Genomic DNA, 18739 nt, shown 5'->3' with positions numbered 1-18739 from the left:
TCATGCGCACTCTGCATTTTCTCTATGTAGAGAAATGGCCTCCCCATAGGTGCCCGGCTGGGCGCTGTCCCCACCAATCACAACGCTGCCATTGTTGCGTTGTGATTGGCTTAGGGGAGGGGAGGAAGGCTGTCTGCTTTGTGTTAATGCCGGAGGCAGGAGAGCAGGAAAGCAGCAGGAAAATGCGGGACCCGGCCAGGAGCGGAGGCAGTGCGGGAGCCGGTAAGGTAAGTTTTTTAAATTTATTTTTTATTAAATGTTCATATTCAGAGTGACTGTATGGCAAACATTCCATCCCTACCATCATGGCCACTGACTGATTGTTAGCTGGAACAGGAAGTTGGGAAAGACCCCATACCAGTGAAAGGCTCACTAGTAGAGGCCTTTTAAGTGGAGACCTTCAGCCAATCTGGGTGTTAGGGGGTGTAAGAGACTAGCAGACTGTTGTATTGCACAATCACTGTTGAGTCTAGCTGTAGGAGTGCAGCAGAGTAGTACTCACATGTGCTATGTGTGTAAGAGTATGGTGCCTTCAGTTTTACCCCAAAATCATAAATGCAGGGTGAGTATGTGTGTGGAAGGGAGGAGGAAAGTCTCTTTACTGCCAAGAGTGGCAGATTTGCCAGAGGTCAAGGTGAGAAAATGCCTCACTTTAAGCTCCAGCTCGGCGCTGTCTCAGATTCTACTTTTTGCACTCTTCGACACAGCCCTTGAAAGACTTAGCAAATAAGAGGAAGAGTAGGAAGGGGCTCTAAGGCAGCATCTGGTGCTCACGCAGACTGTGGGAACAGAGGGACAGGCCTGTAGACTGCAGATCTCCGCCTAGCATCAAGCCAAAAAGATTTGCATTGGCTGGCCGAATAGGGTCCTCACCTCACCCAAGCGGCCTGCCTGACTCCAAAATGGCGGCAGTGGGGACAAATACAGACATCAATACCACCGGGAGTGCCAGAATCGGCGTGCGAGGTAAATAATGTGCAGGAGGGAAGGAGCAACCAAAAGACTGGGGCCCAGAAGGGACAGTAAGGGCAGACCAATCCTCCCCCAAGGGGTGAATCTGACAAAAGCTACATATCAACAAACTGTCCTCCTTTTGACTCTTAGTCTGCCTGATTCAAACATGGCGCCTGCAGCTTACAATGTCTATACGCGGTTTTGGCCCGCTGGGCCTTCCGGGGCCTCACTGCTTGAACCGGGCGGGAAACCTGATTTCGTAAAGACTTCCAGCCTAGAATGCAACACCACCTGAACACCTGGCAAGAATTTCCTGCTCTGTAAATATGTAATATATAATTGTCTAAGCCTAATTCCTGTTAAAATGTAACCCTGTGTGAATCTGCAACTTGCGTATATATATATATATATATATATATATATTACCTACTGGCGGTCGCCAGTAGGTAGTTATAGTTAGGACCCTGTTTCCATAGGAAATCCGCAACATTCTATTTTGAATAACTTTGGCGCCGGTCGACGAATCCTCGCGAATTTCTCAAAATAGGTGGGGCGCTACGCTCCGCTCCTACCCTGAAAGTCTCGGGGGGATTCGTCAAGCGGGGGCTGAGATAAAAGGGGGGTCCCAAAACGCGTTTTTCCCATGCATTTTGCCATAGGACCTTTAGACAGGGCTACAGCCCGAACGGCTGAACAGAATTACTAGAAATTTGGAAGAGAGGTAGTCCTCAGGTCAAGGAAGTGCCTTTTGTAGGTTTGGTGTAAATCTGTTCAGTAGATTCTGAGAAAATAGCCTTTAAATCAATATATATATCTGAGCCAGCTTACGGTACGCTTACCGTAAGCTTACCGTACGCGTACGGTGGCGTGCGCGAGCGCGATTCTGATTGGCTGTTACATCTAAGTAAACATTCGACTCGGTCGAAACCAGGAAGCGGCGGCCGCCATTTTCTCTCTCGCACTCTGAGGGGGGGGCTGTAAACAAAGGCAAAAAACATATAAAGGGGCTGTTTAGACAGCGCCCATGCACATAGCCATGTTAGTTGAGTCCTCAAAGATCCCCCAAGGCCAAAAACTGTAAATTTTTATTTTTTGAAAATTTCGCCGATTACGCTTACCGTACGCGTACGGTGCGCTTACGCTAAAAATTTTAATTTAAAAAAAAAAAACACTCTCTGTGCATGGCATATTATTGTCATCACTTACAAATTAAATTTAACAGATTACCTATCACAAGGAAGCGCATAATATGTCCTCCATGTGCGCACGTTGCGTAACGTGGGCACGCGGTGCGCGTAGCGCACTGCGTGCCCACCTTGCGTGTACGGCACTAACTGCGTAAAGTGGGCGCGCGGTGCGCGAAGCCCACCGCGTGCTCACTGTGCGCGCACGGTGCGCGAAGCGCACCGTGCGCGCACGGAACGAACTGCGTTAAGTGGGCGTGCACGCCACGAATGGCGTAAAGTAACTTAGCATTTAAAAAAACGTACAAATTCACTGAAAAAACCATAGGTTTCACACACGTTATAGTTAGGAATTAGCATTTAAAAAACCTTGCTAATTCAATGAAAAAACTATAGGTTTCACACATGTTATAGTTAGCTGGAAATTTTACTGATAAAAAACCAATGAAATTCCCCCGTTATAGTTACTGTAGGCAACTATAACTCACACGACCGCAATCCTCTGCTGATGACATATGTGTCTTTATGAAAAAAAAATATTTGTAATATATGTATAGCTAAAATTTAATGGAAGAAGACATGGGCAAATAAGTGTCTAAATACAGTATTAGCATCAGCAGAGGATTGCGGTCGCGTGAGTTATAGTTGCCTACAGTAACTATAACGGGGGAATTTCATTGGTTTTTTATCAGTAAAATTTCCAGCTAACTATAATATGTGTGAAACCTATGGTTTTTTCATTGAATTAGCAAGGTTTTTTAAATGCTAATTCCTAACTATAACGTGTGTGAAACCTATGGTTTTTTCAGTGAATATATATATAACTCTAACCACTAGTATATGTAGCTGACCTTTATACTTCTACCGTTCCTATGTGATCTTAGAGTTTATCTGCTTGTATCTCTTTCTTGAGTGACTTTATAACTTGTACATTTGCAATTTCTTTCCATTTGTATCTCTTATGTAACTCATGTAATCTAAAGTCCTTATGTAACACAACTGGTTCTTTTTTAAAGCGCTCTGACACCTTCGGGTAATGTGCGCGCTATATACATTTGCAATAAATAAAATAAAATTAAAATAAACACAAGGCCAGCTCTGGACCATACAAAGCACGGGGGTGTCCCAGGGTCTTGGGTACTATAGTACTGAGGCTGAATTGACTGAAAACTATCTTTGTGCCCTTAGCTCTACAATGTTAGGTCAGTGGAGCTGTCAAAGCTTACTTCAGTAGGTGGCAGTAGGTTTGGGAGTCAAATATATTGTGGCTCAGTAATAAAGCATTGTAAAATCAAGGCTCAGTCTGAGGGATCATTATTTAGAGTACAAGTGGAGAGGGTAGTTTAAATTAAACACTCAAAAGAAACTACAAAATCTCTAACACTTTCTAGGGTGAGCTAATATATGAAACACATTTATGTTCTTAAGCAGTAAGACCCTAAAGTTTATTTACCTTTAGAGTCTATGGACATTGTTATGGAAGGGATTGCAAAGACCTGGGCTCGATCTGCATCAACATTAATGATCATCTGAGACTCAAGAATGAGTGAAACAAGTATCTTACTAATCAACAAAAGGCTGTAGTGACAGCTCAATATCACACTGCTTGTCCACCACTGGTTGACGTGACCATGCACACTTCACCAGGGTAAACAGCAGGTGCTTAGAGGGTTAGGTCAACTGATTAGTGAAAGCTCAACAATATAGTCAGCCTTTCAGTATCTCCAACATGTTTAACCCTCTGATAATACAGTCAGTCCAGACCACTTGAGTTGCAGATCCTTGTGACTCCTGCACAGGAACATTATTTGAATTATCTTCTATGCTGGTCTCAGAAAGCTGGGAATTAGCTCTACCCTCTCTTGGTCAAGGCTGATCGGCTCAACATTTGGGCTCCTCATCATCCAAACAACAGGAGCAGTTATAGTCTTTTCGTCTGATGCCAGTCTATGTACCAGTCTCAAGAAGGTGTCACATTTGCTGCCATTTCCTGGATCTTCTACACCGAAGGAAGGGGATTAGTAAATGCTGGTATAAATGTTCATGGGGAAGGTAGTGGCTGGTTTCCCAGTTTGAGGTAACGTGTTGATGGTCCGATCAGGACATGTTCTGCACCGACAGTCAATTTTATCCGGGTGGTGTTGCTGAGCAGACCTCACATAGTGCATGGTCTGCTAAAATGCCACTCATAATCCAGCCACACAGCACACACTAAGAAGGAAGTGAATGACCACAAAGAGGAATGAACAGATCTTTAACAAGAATGTAAGGAGACACTTCTAAAAGGAGTACAGGTAAAAAGGCATGTGTCTGCATATCAGTCAGCACTCTCAAATAGGGTACACTTTGGGTACATCTAAGTCCAGCAATGCTCTGCTGAAAGAGCAGCCTAAACAATCTAGAGCATTTTCAACATATTCAAAGACAACAAGACATAGTGAGCTAGAAAAGGTGACATTTTAGAGGGATGGGGAAGCTGTCATCACATTCTTACACAGCTCACCTTTAGAGAATGGATCAGCAAGAAATCTTCAGGTTTCTGGTTCTTGAACAAAAAAATATATTCCTCAGTACCCAACTTGTGAGTAATCAGCCATGCCACATCCCACATAGATATGAGATTTCACAAGACCACCATTAGCATCCTTGAAGGCAGTGAGTTGGTCGGATAAAACAACATATAAAATATGGCCAATCTCTACACTGAAACAACCACATAAATACCCCTTCAAGCTTGCGTCACATGCAGATTTCACTGTGTGACTGACAAGACTATCAAAATAAAGAAACCGCACTTCCTAGCCAATAATATGTTCATCCAGCCAGCACTCAAACTACTTGAGTACAGCACTAACAGGACTATATATTTATGTTCCTCTATAAATATGTGCTCCTCTCAATAATGTAATAAATTGCATTCCAATACTTTTACAGTACACTGTAAAGACAAATGTAACCAGAGACAATTAAACAGGACAAGTAGGTGACAATAAGAAAGAGCAAGACTGATATAAAGAGGATGTGGTTACATTTTAAACAGTAAGACATGTTGAATGCTATTGAATACATAACATTGACACATGAGTATGCCAAGACGTAGCATTCTTAGGACAAGTGGATCTTATAAAGAGGGTACTGTGTTAACTGAACATTGAAGTACAGGATTTTGTGTCATCATTAGTACTTTTACATTTTTTTAAATCACACTTATGCCAATTACAACGAACAAATACTCCAAACAACTGCACAGTTACTGGATGGCTCTTAGCTCACTTTTGTTCAAATTTCTAAAAATTCAAATACTCTTCTTCCCTGCCTCCAGAGTACCTCATTTTCTATGAGACCCTATGACTTTCCTACCCAGTATTCTTACACCATCTCACTGTGCCAGAAATCGTGGTGCACTTTTGACCTCAAACGTGTACCTAAAAGTTATTCTAATTACCATTTCATAGCTGCCTGATAGCAACACCATAACCATAAAATTACCCTCAACTCTTTTTCCAGTCAATAGCTTCATCAATGCCATTATTGAGCAATATTTACTATTACAACTGTTGCATGGTGAGCATACCTCAGTAAGGCCTTGCACTCCTATACAAGATCATGATTTTTGCTACATTCACCCGTTTGAGCTTCTACATAAATATCTACCTCCAAATTCCAACATCACGTTGGATGTTTCTTTACAAGAAATAGAAATACATACAAACTGTTGTCACTCGTCTTCAGGTTTCTTTGTGGAAGAGCCTTTCCCAGTCAATATCTCCCTACATGCTGGCCCACAATTAGTGCTCTGTTGACCAACACTTGCGAATCACTTAGTACCTCATTTAATTTATGATTCCTTAGCTTCCTTGACCCCTTTAATAGGAACACACTTCATGAAGTACACAAGTTTTGATTTGCCGCCATCCAAAGACTTTTGTTGGAGGGAGAACTAGAAGAACAGATGACGTCCTCTAATCACTTAAGGACAGAGTTTTAAATTGGCAACTTCGTTTGCATTACAGTCATACTTAGAATGGTTATAATGTTAATTATATCATATATTTAAATTGTCTTATATTTCCATTATCCACCCAATATAAACACCACTGCTTCTATGTATACATCCTGCCCTACCAGGTTTCATGTACCTGCATTTGCTACTTTTTGCAGCCTTTCTGGTAGAAAAGTATTTTCTGTTTACACATTAGTAAGCTATAAACAACTGGATCACAAAACATTTTTGACTGGTGCTATTAGAACAGTGCTTGCTTCCAACACCTTTTACCACCGTATTATGAAAACAATGATTCTGAAAGTGGGAATGTGTGATAAAAATGTTTGTAAACATTTGTTGTGTGGATTTTTCTTGTGGTACTAATTCGTTCTGTGTTTTTTAGTGCTGTTGAAAAACACTATTGCAATTGCATTATTTTCTGTTTTGCTGTGCTTGTGTTCCGATTTAACTGTTTCGTTCTGTTATTGACTTTAGATGTGTGAACAAATGCTACCACTTTTACATCCAAAGCTGGACGTCTTGGACGTTCTTGTGACCACAAACAATTTACCACTCTCTAAGGTGGTAAAATAGCACTGCTCTAGCACTTCAAACACTTAAGACACAAGCCAGCCCAGAACTGTTACTGTACTGCCTTCACTTAGTTCCAACAGGGCTCACTTTATGCGATACCGTCTTTAGACTGTCCAGACAAGTTTAAAATCTCATGCATGGATATAGCAAATGCTTCTCTTACTAGATTTGTGTAAGTGTAATCAATTAATAGAGGTTTTAAAACATCAATATTGAAACAATACAGTGCAAATTCAAAAGATAATTGCTGTCTCATCTTAAATAATTAACTACCTTGCTTACTCTTCTGTTTATGTTATCATTTATCTTTTTGTAGCTAACAACAAGATAGAATGTGATATTTTAATGCTCTGAAAAGGATTTGTATATTGCGGAATACTTTTCCACCAACGCAAAACAAAAATAGATACATTCTGACTTATATTTTCTTTCCTTTGCCTACACTACAGAATCCACCTTAAAGGATACTCGGGGACAGCCGGAAAAATAAATAGTATTAGCCAACCAGGAAATGATTTCAGCACAAAGGATACGGACAATGACAAATGTATTTGCAAATGTTCACAAATGGCAACCGGAGGTAGGAATATTATTCTGTTTTTCAGTTACTAGCACTGAGAGGGAGTCGGAGTTAAGTGAAATATTTTAAATTCCCAGTGAGTCATTATTAATTTTACACACGGAGCTGGTAAGAAAGGTGCTGCTTATTTGATGTACTTTACATACACATGATAAATGTAAATTGTGGTGGAAATTAATGGAAAATGCAAAATGTAAGCACAGAATTTCTGAAATGCATTTGTCCTCTTGTTGCAAATATCCTATCACTGTAGGAAGTGAGAGTGCTCTTAAGATGAGTACACAGTGCACCCCAATCACAACTACAGCCTTTAGAGTGACAGACCTTCTGTAGACAAACCAACTACATGACATAGCCATTAACTCTATTGTTGAAGTTGTTGCAGGTTACGGTAATGGTCATTTCGACGTTAAGATTTAATGGATATTGAAGTAAATGTAATCTACAGACTGTTGATGTTGTGGTATATAACCATTGAATACAAATCTTCTGGTTCTTCAGATGCATAAAATATTGTTAAGCAATGACAAAATAAATAAAGGTTTAGCAACTAAGCAGACGTTTCTCAAATATATTTTTGACCATAAACATACGTTTAGGACTCAAAGTACTGCCATTAATGACTGCTAGAGATTCACAAAATGCATTCCTGCTTGCATAAATTGTTTTACTACTGTGAAGTTCTTCACCATAAATGTGGAGAAACCCATAGTAGTAAATCCCATGCAAGGGTTGGTAAACAAGCTTAACAAGGCATGGGCAGGAAATATGTTTGGGGTCGCCTAAAAACCGCACGTTTTTGGCCGGTCTCAAACTCATTTCAACCCTTTATCACCCTGGAAAGTCTTGTAGATTTTACTCCATTCAGATTTATTCCATAAAGCATTTTTAATTTGGTAAAAGCAGATGTATGAAATAATGTTAAGCAATGACAGCAAAGAATGAATAGTTAGCAACTAATGGGCTAATTCACAAAGCTGTTTTCAGCCATAAACATAGGTTTGCGGTCAACACTTTGTTAATGCCTGTGAAGAAGTTCCAAAAGGATTACTGGTAGTCAAAAATGGTTTTACTGCTGTGAATTTCTTCTCCATGAGTAAGGAGAATTTCTCAGTAGTAAATCCCACAAGTTTGAGTTAATCCCGACATAACCATGAGGACCTGGTTTTTCAGGGTCAAATTATGCACCGAATTCCCAAATCCATGTGGATTAATGCAGGGTAGAGGGCAGTGGTGGGTAGGATTTCAGGTGGCAGGGTAGGCTGTGTGTAGGTAGGGGGGAGCATTGCATACTCTCATCGTGTCATTGGAGGGATGTGTGGTCAGGCAGCGGCCAGGCCTTGCGCTTGCGCCTGCAGCCCCTGCCAATCTGTACATGATTTTACTGGCTGGAATTTACAGCAGGTTACTGGGCCTGGAATTCTCGTACTAGAAAATCCAGGTGTAGAAATATTTGTCATCAGGCAAAGCAGCATTCGACCTGCAGAGACAGCTCCACCTGACTCGTATTCGGAGCCTATACAGAATTACCCACAGTGGAAACAGGAGCATTAGGTAGAGATTACATGACATTCCCTTAGTACACCCGGAAACCCGTTCTGGGTGCAAATGGAATGTATGAGGATAACAAACAAGTCGTAAATCTGCACCTATACATAGGTGTACTTTTACAGGTGCAGATTTACTGCTTTCTATATGATCTGGCCCCTAAGTATTATCCATTAACATCAATGCAAATGGCAACTTAAAAAGGTAGGGATAAAATAAAGTGAACATTCTCTTTCTTTTGTTTACTGCTCAGTGCATGAAGTGATTCAACTTGCTATTTGCTACAGATTTATTAATGTATAATACATTCAAAGAGTGTCAGCATTCCTTGAGCTTGTAAAGTAGCACATCAGAATGATTAGCCCTAAACAAGTTTAAACAAACCGTGATTGCTGAACACGTCTTAAGAGCTGCGTCCTTCTTTGACTTCTGTTGCAAATTCCCCATTAACAATTTCCATGACCACCATTCCACTGGCTAGATTCTGGGTTGAAAATCAAAGGAAATCAAGTGGGGAGATATGAAGTAAGGATAGAATTGGGGTGAATATTGCAAGCAAGGCTTTGTTGTATCTATTCCAGAGGTACCGTTATAAGTGCTAAAGTATTCCACTAGGTTTCCTTTAACATTTAGAAAAAGCTTCAATGTTTTATACTTAAGCTGCTTAAAGCAGTCATGTTTACAACAATCATATTGAAATACAGGGGTCTTGTGAAAACAAATTGAGGAGTGTTTTAGAGCATATTGTTTAATTTGGGGATCATTTGTAAAATAATCCATAAACCACCTGTGAGTGAACCACTTTTCTAAAATAAACCTATTAAAATATTTGATGGTATGAGAGGGCATCAAAACAATGACAATCATATCAATTGCAGATGTTCAAAAATAAAATAGACAGCACTAATGTATAATCCATTGCTTTCATGTCAATGTTTTCAATTATTTCACCAATGCTATTAATTCTGTTTTACAGGCTGGTGGTTTGATGCATGTGGTCCATCCAACCTGAATGGAATGTACTATTCACAGGGACAGAACACAAACAAGTTTAACGGTATTAAATGGTACTATTGGAAAGGCTCTGGCTATTCACTCAAAGCTACAACTATGATGATCCGACCAGCAGAGTTCTAACTGTGATTGGATCTGATATCAATTTTAATAATATTTTGTCTTCAAAGACTTCATTTTCAAAATGTAACAACACAGATGCAAGGTATCTCCGTTTAACAACAGACTAAATAAAGGACACTGATGTTCTAAAAGGATACTTAGAACTTCTGAAAAGAAATAGACTTTCTTGGCTATTATGAACTGGTATAACCAGCCAAATAGGAGACTAAGGTATTCAAACATTTGATGACTAACAGAAAGAGAAACCCGTATAGAAGCATTTCAGGAAATTGTAAAGCAGAATGAGTAATGACTCGAAGTATTATTAAATAACTGGAACTGTGAAATTCCCTTTCAGAACATTGCCATTGTGCCTTATCACACAAATTTCAAAATAACTAAATATGTCTGCCTGCGTTCCACAAATACAGTAAACAGATCATTTTCATTGCAGATATGCATGACTCTCCTGGAGTTTCCATCTGTGTTATAATTACTATCATCATCTTTTGATTACATACATATTATTTTGTATGTGATGTTCCATTTTTAATTCTGTACATGTTATAAGCCTGCCATGTGTCTTTCTTTAGGAAAATTGCCCAGTGCTTAGAGATAGACTGAATTTGTTCAGCACCCTGTATAGAACACTTCTATATACAAGCACAGCATGCCCCTTTCTAACAAGCATAAATATTAAACAGGAATCCTTTGTATGATTTTGTGGTTTCAATAATGTTCATACTGCAAGTTTGTATAATTTGCCATCCTTAAGCTTGATTTTTGGCCCCTTTTGTGCTGTATGTTTGTAAATGTTTTGAGCTGAGGAATAATAATAGAAATGTACTACTATTTTAGAAGAAATATAGATTTATAGTTACGACTACAGATTTCTTTACAAGATTCACTGCAAAATAACTGAAAAGAACAACGTCATAAGCATTAAGAACATAATATGACTAGGTTTGGGAGTTACATTTTGGTGGAAGTATTTATTTTATTTTTCAAGATGAACACATAGGGTCTGATTCTCAAAATATATGTTGTGCAGTTAAGTACAACTTAGGTGTGCAAAAGATTCATAAGTGATGATGTAGCATCCACAAAGTTTGTGGGTACTCAAAAAAAGAGGTGGGTAGTTTCCCACCGTGATCATACACCTAAATTTACACCAAAGGTAGTAAATGCATCGGAGTGAAGAGGGTTTGTGTCATAATTGATTGTGGTATACAGAACGTGGAAAGGACATATATTAGTTGTGATGTAAAAAAAAAATAGTTTAGATGCAAATGTACTAATGTGTAACTTTTCCATATTTGAGCATTTCCACATGCATGCAGAAATAGTTGCACATTTGAATACTCATTGATATCTAAGATTTTCTTAGGTATCCTGGAGTATTCCTGGAATTGCTTCAGAATTCAACCAAACATTAGAAGTAGAGTCCAAATGCAGGAGTAACTCTGGAGACTTAATTTCCAATTTTCTTCGCCACAGTGTTGTGAATTGGATCCACAATAACAGACAACTAATTAGTAGTTTGCTATAATAAAGTGTTCTACTTTAAGTGAATGGCATGTTAAAATTAATTTAAACTTTACTTGAAATACTGCATCCATTGTTGTAGTGCCTAGGTCTGTGTACCATATAGCTCGCATCTTGTAATATAATGTATAGATTTATTTAATATCAGCATTTAAAAATATATATATATAACTTTTGTACAAAAATCTTTCTAATGGGTCTATGTTGTTTTTAATGGGAGAATGTTCTACAAAACTTAAAGTGCATTTATTGATTTTCTTGTTGAAGCACACATTCTACTTTTCATTTTTACTGATATGAGAAGAACTGCCCAGCACTACATGGTATCTATCACATTTGTTGCATTACACAATTTATAACTTTTGCACATTTATTTCTATTCAATAAAAGATTATCTGACAGTGAGTTAAAGGCAACCCTTATCATGTTGTGAGAACAAAAAGTGGTGTTACTGAAGTAGGAGCTTTGCAAAATTGCACAGAATCCATGCGACAGAAAGCAAAGAGATGCAACTGGGAAAGTGAAAATAGACACGCACAAGTAAAGACTTTGCAACAAATGGACTTTGAGAAAATCAACATGGAACCAGGCCAGAGTCAAAGTAATGCCATCATGGATGTTTACTTGAGAGACTGGGCTAAATGGAAATATTGTGAAAGTTTCACCTATGGAATTCCTTAACGCAAGAGCACATGTTTTACAACTGTTTCTTTGTACTAAGTGAAATTCTATTCCACTTCATAAAATGTATATTCTTAAACTTGATATAATTATCTTTATATTTTTCGTCACAACCCCCACCAGCCCTTTTTCGTTATGTGTGTATGAGAATGTACATAAAAATTCAGAATTTTAACTACAGTTTTGTTTGCAGTGATAAAATATGTTTTTATACTTAATTTTTGTCTGAAAAAAATCAGAAATCGCCTTCTCTCCATATAGGGCCACACTATATTTTCCACTGTAGCATCAACTGCAGCCTTCACGTACAGAGCAACCAAAAACTAACCAACCACAAATAAACCACAAACCACCCCCCAGCACATCTCATTGTTACCTTTAACAAACAGTCCACAAAATTCTATGTCCCACCAAACAATGCATATAAGACTAATAAGCAACTATATTTTGAGAGATGAGTCTCCAAATCAAAATGTCAACCAAACTAAAATATGGATTACTGGAGACTGTTTTTCCACTTCTGTAAAACTAGCCATCACACATCTGTAAATGAAAAATCCTGTCTTCAATACTACACAAAGCACCATGTGGCTTCTAGTGCTATACAATAGCCAGACTGATTCTAAGTGCATTGTTTTTGGAAAATATTGCTAAGTAAATTACAGAAACAATACTTTAAGAAAGCACAGAAATAATGTGCTCCTTTTGCAGAATTCCAATATGTCAATGAAAAAGCACACTTACTTGTTACATATATCTTTATGAGAACCCTCAATACACAGTAGGAACAAATAAACCTACTTCATCAGTTCTAACCACAACAACATTTCAGGAAGGTGAATGGTAACCCTACAACTAAATTGATAATATCGCTGGTAACATCATGTATAAAATCATAAAAAACCATAGCCAGCAAATAGGTGCCCCCACAGAAATTATACTGAGAGCAAGATCACAAATGGCAGCAACTAGATGCAGATTAAAGATTGAAGTACTACTGTCTGAAACTATACAACTTTTGAAGAGTTTATATAGAAAAGGAAGGATGCTGCAGTTCCACACAGTTCACAGATATCCTCACAGATATTAAATGCAGGTATAAACCTGCAGGACCACTGTCAGCAACTAGAAGTGGTCTTATTGTATAAAGGGCAAAGAGTGCACACAGTCAATTAATGCAGATGTAAGATTTAAATATAGCTTTATGCAGATAAGATGCCCTTGGAGAAATTAGAGAAGAAGTGCTGCTACAGTTATCCGTAAGGCTGCAGTACTGGTATTACTGTTGATATCACAAATGTAATTGTTAGTGTCAAAAGAAGTGCATTAGGGGTCTTTAATGTTTTACTGCTAATCAGAAGTCTGTAATGTCAGTGCTTTTTAGGTACACCTCTTCATTTGGGGTATTTTCAGAGAATATTGAGTTTTTTTTTATTACAGAATAGAGCCACAACATCCCTTCACACAGGTTTTCTTAGTGAATTTCGTGGGGTTTGACCCACATTCATAAATGCTTAAAACATTCAAACTCACCTACCACAGTGCCCATTGAACATGACATGCAGCTGTCCAGGGCCTTTTACCCACAGGTCTGTGCACATGCTCTCAGGCACAGGCTGTTGCCTTCACCAAAGCGTTTAATAGCCAGCAAAGTCCATGATATTAATGGGATCACCTGTACCAAAAGTTATATATTAATTTGCAAAAGTGTCTAAATGGTGTTGTCATCTGGTGATGTTGTGTACCAAAGATGTGCTGCCATTTCACTCTTTAAAAGTGGCACAATGTCTTCAATACTGCAAACATGTATCCCATAAATTTGCTCATGCAATTTGGATGTACCATCCTATTTTTACATAACATTATCCTGTATCATTGATAATGATGCTAACAATGGTGTTTTAATACTACAGACGTTTCCAGCATGTATTTGCGAAAATATATATTTACTGTCATATCTGTGCCTATGTTCTATACAAAAAGTAGCAGAGGGGCCATCTGTTAACATTCAGCAGAACTGCAGCTTTCCTGGTCTATATACAATTGCAGTAAGGAAATTTAGGACATTTCATTGGTACTATAGACTTATAACTCTAGTTCAGGTCATATATAATCTGATAGCAATATTTTGATATTTAAGATTAATGATCACATCCAATTGTCACCAGCAATGAAGCGATTTGTGATATCCTTGGTGAGGTCAGGAGTTTTGCATGGATGAGTTACGAATTGTTTAGTTCAATACAATGTCAATGTTTTGAGGCTCTGCATTGTAACCGTAACTAGGTTTTCTAACAACATCTTTTTAATAATACTGTTTTTAATAATACTGTTATGTTACTGATCATAGTTCTTAACTGTTACTTGAGTTCGAAACCCCTTAACTAACAGAAGACAAGAAACATTTGGCAAAGCAGGAACAGTTTGTTTACTTAGACATTACTGCCAGGAAAACAGTTACAGGCACAAAGTCTGAGGGCTGTCCCAATTTACAATCAGTATGCGTTCTTCTTTTATACAAAATATGATGGGTTATAAAAGCTTGCAGCGCACCATATATGGTGTGGAATGTTGGTTGCTGCCTCTGGAGTCATAAATTAATTGCCTAATGGTTACCATAGGTGGGTCTCGACCTAGCGTGGACACAGTGTGGCCACTGGATAAGGTGTCTAGATGTTCGGCATGGGGAGCGTGTGATCACTGAGTGTGCTAGGTCCTGATTGTCTATTTGTTCCTAACTCATGTGGCATCTGATTTTCTATGGTTTTTTAGGAGCAGACATACCCCCTCCGGCCAGGTGTGCTTTATTGCGGCAATCTCCCTTGGCCCCTGTAATGTTTCTGCGCCTATCTGTGGCACTGATCAAGAGTTTCCTGCCCGAGCATTTGCTTGCCAGCTAAACACCCACCCACCTGTGACCTATCAATCAGCAATCCCAGGCCTTGATCTCAGGGCCTGCTTGACTACATAATTGTGAGTCAAAGTTGATGTGGAGTTCGCAATGGGTGATTCTGTTAATAAGGAGGAGATTTAATTTTTATTAATAAATGCATTGATTTCCATATTAACATAACAATAATGTCCCCCCTAAAGTAAAACATCAGTGAATTATTTTTCGTTTCAAGTACCTAGTCTGAATATGTATTGGGCACAGCCTAACAAGGGTATGGATTTTAAACCCTATCCTGTGCCCATTACTTATGCATCACTACCAACATGGCACCGTAATCGAGTAGCACTGCCTGCACTCTTGCTTACTCACAATACTCTTTTGAGATTACAATGAAAAAATTCAACTTTTATGACCACCTTAGAACTTCCTCCAACATTGACCATTCTGTATGCAAATTTCCAGGAGTAAACCTAGATGGACATATTTTTGAAGGAAGGTATTCTCTAAGATACAGAAGAGCTTTTCACCATATGGGATAAGAGCAGATGTACCCAAAAGGTCTAGATTTTTTTATTTAACCCTCTATTGAATGGACTGAGCTAGGGTTGGACGGAGAGGGAGAAAAATCTCAGTCAGACATAGATCTACCATTTTGTATTTCAGAAGCACACAGAACTCTGGGATACCCGTCTAGCGTAGTAAGGAACTGTGTCATGGTGTAGTAAAAGATAGGGCGGAATAATGCAAAAACTTTAATTTGATTTGTATAGGGGTCGTTGACAATCACAGTAACGGGATTATGTTCAAAACTGCTGCTCATCAGCTCTCCAATTAGAGAACTGGCTGGAACAGAAGATGACAGAAGACTACTTCATGGAACAGTTCCTACCTACCTGGTGGTAGACAGACAAGGAGCATTTCCCCTAGTATACTTAACCTTTCCTGAAAATCAACTGGATTGCAGAAGGGAAACATTTTACAACTTTGCCTACTTCCAATAATGCATTATTCACTGGTTGCGTGCACCTCAGATACAGCAGTAGCGCTGCTTTGTGAAAGATGAAGGCCGCTGTTTCCTGTGTTAGCACTGAGTCACAAGTGATGGCTGGGAATGCTATCTTGTTCAGCAACAATGTATTCAATTGACTTAAAGTCTTAGTAGGTGCAGTAGGATGATGGTAGTGGGAATGAGGTGGTGCATAAGCTTGCATTATACTACCTCCTCACTGTGCTTGCCTATATAACTTGAGTACCACAAAAACACATTATTACAATTAATATTATTAAAATGCACATGAAAGTAAATTGTAATTATTACTTCACAGGGATCAAACCTGAAACTAAATTTACCTTGAACTGAAATGGACTTAATTGGTATGGCAACAAATAGAAATCAACGTGGACATCCCTTGAACCACAACCTATAACTAATTTACCCAAATGTGTTTCTCAGTAGTTCAGTTTAAGTGTGCATATCCAAACCTTTACACACAAATTAAGCCTTCACTTGGTATGCTGAGTTTATATAAGGCTATATGTTGGGAAGCAGAACTCAAAATACTCAAAATTGGATTTTATTGGGGATTTAGTTGTAGAACAGAATCTTAGCAGACATGAAAGTCAATTTATCTACAATATTGGTACACTGTGATTACTAATGATACGTTCATAACATTACTTCTACATTGATTCGTTAACACCTGCACTGTGCTACAAACATTAATAGCTACTGCAATTAATATTAATAAGGTAAGCATTTATCAGCAGTGCCTTGTAGCAGTAAATGAATTATAAAATCTGCTGATCAGTGCGAGTGTGTGCTTTCCAGAATGAGCAGTTCTGTGGACATCACAAGTCCTATGTTTGCTTTAGTGCTTAATCTGTAAAGTGCCCAAAGCTCTGCCATTAAACCTGCGCCCCTTGCTTTTAAATGTTGGCATACCAAATACCAAGGCTCGGTAGTTGCGAAATGACCTCATGGCTCTTCCATGCATTATCAGACACTCCTTCTTCCTTTATCTCACTGTTGCATGTTCCTGCTTTCTCCCTTTGTAAGTGTTTCTCCTTCTTTCTCATGTGTGTTTCCCCCTCTATTGTTCACAGTAAATGTCTAATGAGGAGAAATAAGTGCCAGTCCGAAGAAATGAGTGTCGGTGGGCTCCACCAGTTCAATTTAGGCAATAGGTGGTTATCTGATTCTTGGCCTACAGTGTCAGACTGGCTTATAGGGTAATCAGGCAGTGCCCAATGGGCTGGTTTGTCAAGAGTGTATGAGCCAGTTTTTTAACAGTTTGTGAGCCTGTTTATGGCCCATTGGGACATTTTGTTTTATTGTGGATTTCACTGATATTACCACTTGCATTGCCTGCAGCAAACATAAATGCATGCAATTCCCCATACCTTGCAAAATTGGACTAATCTGCAAATGTGGGTAACTTATTTAGCCATCTGGTTCGCTAAAGCAAACTACTTTATTTTGGTGCCGGGGCCATTTTGTGTCTCAGCCTGACCCTGCTTACAAATCTGGAATGGTCTGAATGGACGAGAGTACTTTGAATTCCTCAGGTTTGCTAGGGGTGACTGAAGTTTTCTATGTGCCCCTAAAACGTTTCACTGTGTATAGATTTAATCATGGTGCAGGCTGACAGTGTCTTGGCTAAACATTTACATAGGAAGGAGGCAGGACATCGGGCCAAACCCTGATGCAATAGTCCATGGATGGCCTTACCTAGAAATTAGGGCCAAGGAGGGACGAAACTGGTTGATGCAAGTGTATCATTTTATCCTACTGCCTGTCTGTCAAATCAGATGGTGCAGGGCATCACAAGGCATCTGGTGATAGCGCTATCCTATTCCAAGATGAAGGGATTTCAAATCTTGCAGCTATGATCACCTTTCTCTTTACTTGCGTTCCGCCATGTGATCAGAGCATGGAGGGGTATCTTTGTACTACACTGCATATGCAGATACTTTAAAGGGGATGAAAGGGTTGGAAATGAAAGCTAACAGATGCCTCAACAACTCTCCAACCATATCTATGCAGCTGTACATACTCTAACATTACTTGCCGATCAGACCTCCATAATACACTCCCCATATGTATGCAAATTCCTACAGTGAACTAGCCCTTTCTTTTCTTGTGGAGCCTCCTTCCTGAAACTTTACTAGCCCTAGGAAGGAAATAGCACAGAAGATTGGGACAGAATATGAAGCGAGTAAATGAAAGGTAAAAGCAGCTTAAATATTTTGATCGCATTTATACAAGGGCCCATGCTCTAACACCTCTTCAACCTAGGGGGTTTGTTGGTTTGCTCCCAACCTCACTGCAAACACCTGTGATGAAGATCACTATGGGCCAACAACGTTTGTTCTATGTGGGAAACCACTGATTTCTTGATTTCTGGGTTGCAGGAAGCCGCCTCCACATCTCAGTTACTAATCTATTCCCAACTTGTTAGCCCACTCCATCCCACCCACACTTTCTTGTTATGTCATTTTCAATAGCGCTGAGGGCCCTCTGGACTCCTCTATCACTGCGACACCATCGCCTACCCCAATCACTGCTCCACACTGAGCAACCATTCCTCCTTTCCATCGCTCATCACTAGGCCTTACCCCTAATGAGAAATTTAACCTCAATCTCTCCTCTTTCATGCTTT

General features: G+C 39.2%; 2 protein-coding genes across 5 annotated transcripts in view; one reads left to right on the top strand and one right to left on the bottom strand.

Annotated features, from left to right (window-relative positions):
• ANGPT2 (angiopoietin 2) overlaps window positions 1-12271 on the top strand; it is a 147664-nt gene extending 135393 nt beyond the window's left edge. The window contains exons 8-9 of the mRNA XM_085610821.1: window positions 7167-7297; window positions 9822-12271. Coding sequence (XP_085466947.1) covers window positions 7167-7297; window positions 9822-9982 — 292 coding nt within the window. The 3' untranslated portion in view covers window positions 9983-12271. The remainder of the gene's footprint in view (window positions 1-7166; window positions 7298-9821) is intronic.
• Window positions 1-18739, bottom strand: part of MCPH1 (microcephalin 1) — a 1335298-nt gene that overhangs the window by 500931 nt on the left and 815628 nt on the right. The window lies entirely within an intron of this gene.

Source organism: Triturus cristatus, chromosome 6 (genome assembly GCF_964204655.1).
Source record: "Triturus cristatus chromosome 6, aTriCri1.1, whole genome shotgun sequence".
NCBI classification, from domain to species: Eukaryota; Metazoa; Chordata; class Amphibia; order Caudata; family Salamandridae; genus Triturus; species Triturus cristatus.
The sequence above is the reverse complement of the archived record's forward strand: the minus strand, read 5'-3'. Positions and strand labels throughout refer to the sequence as shown.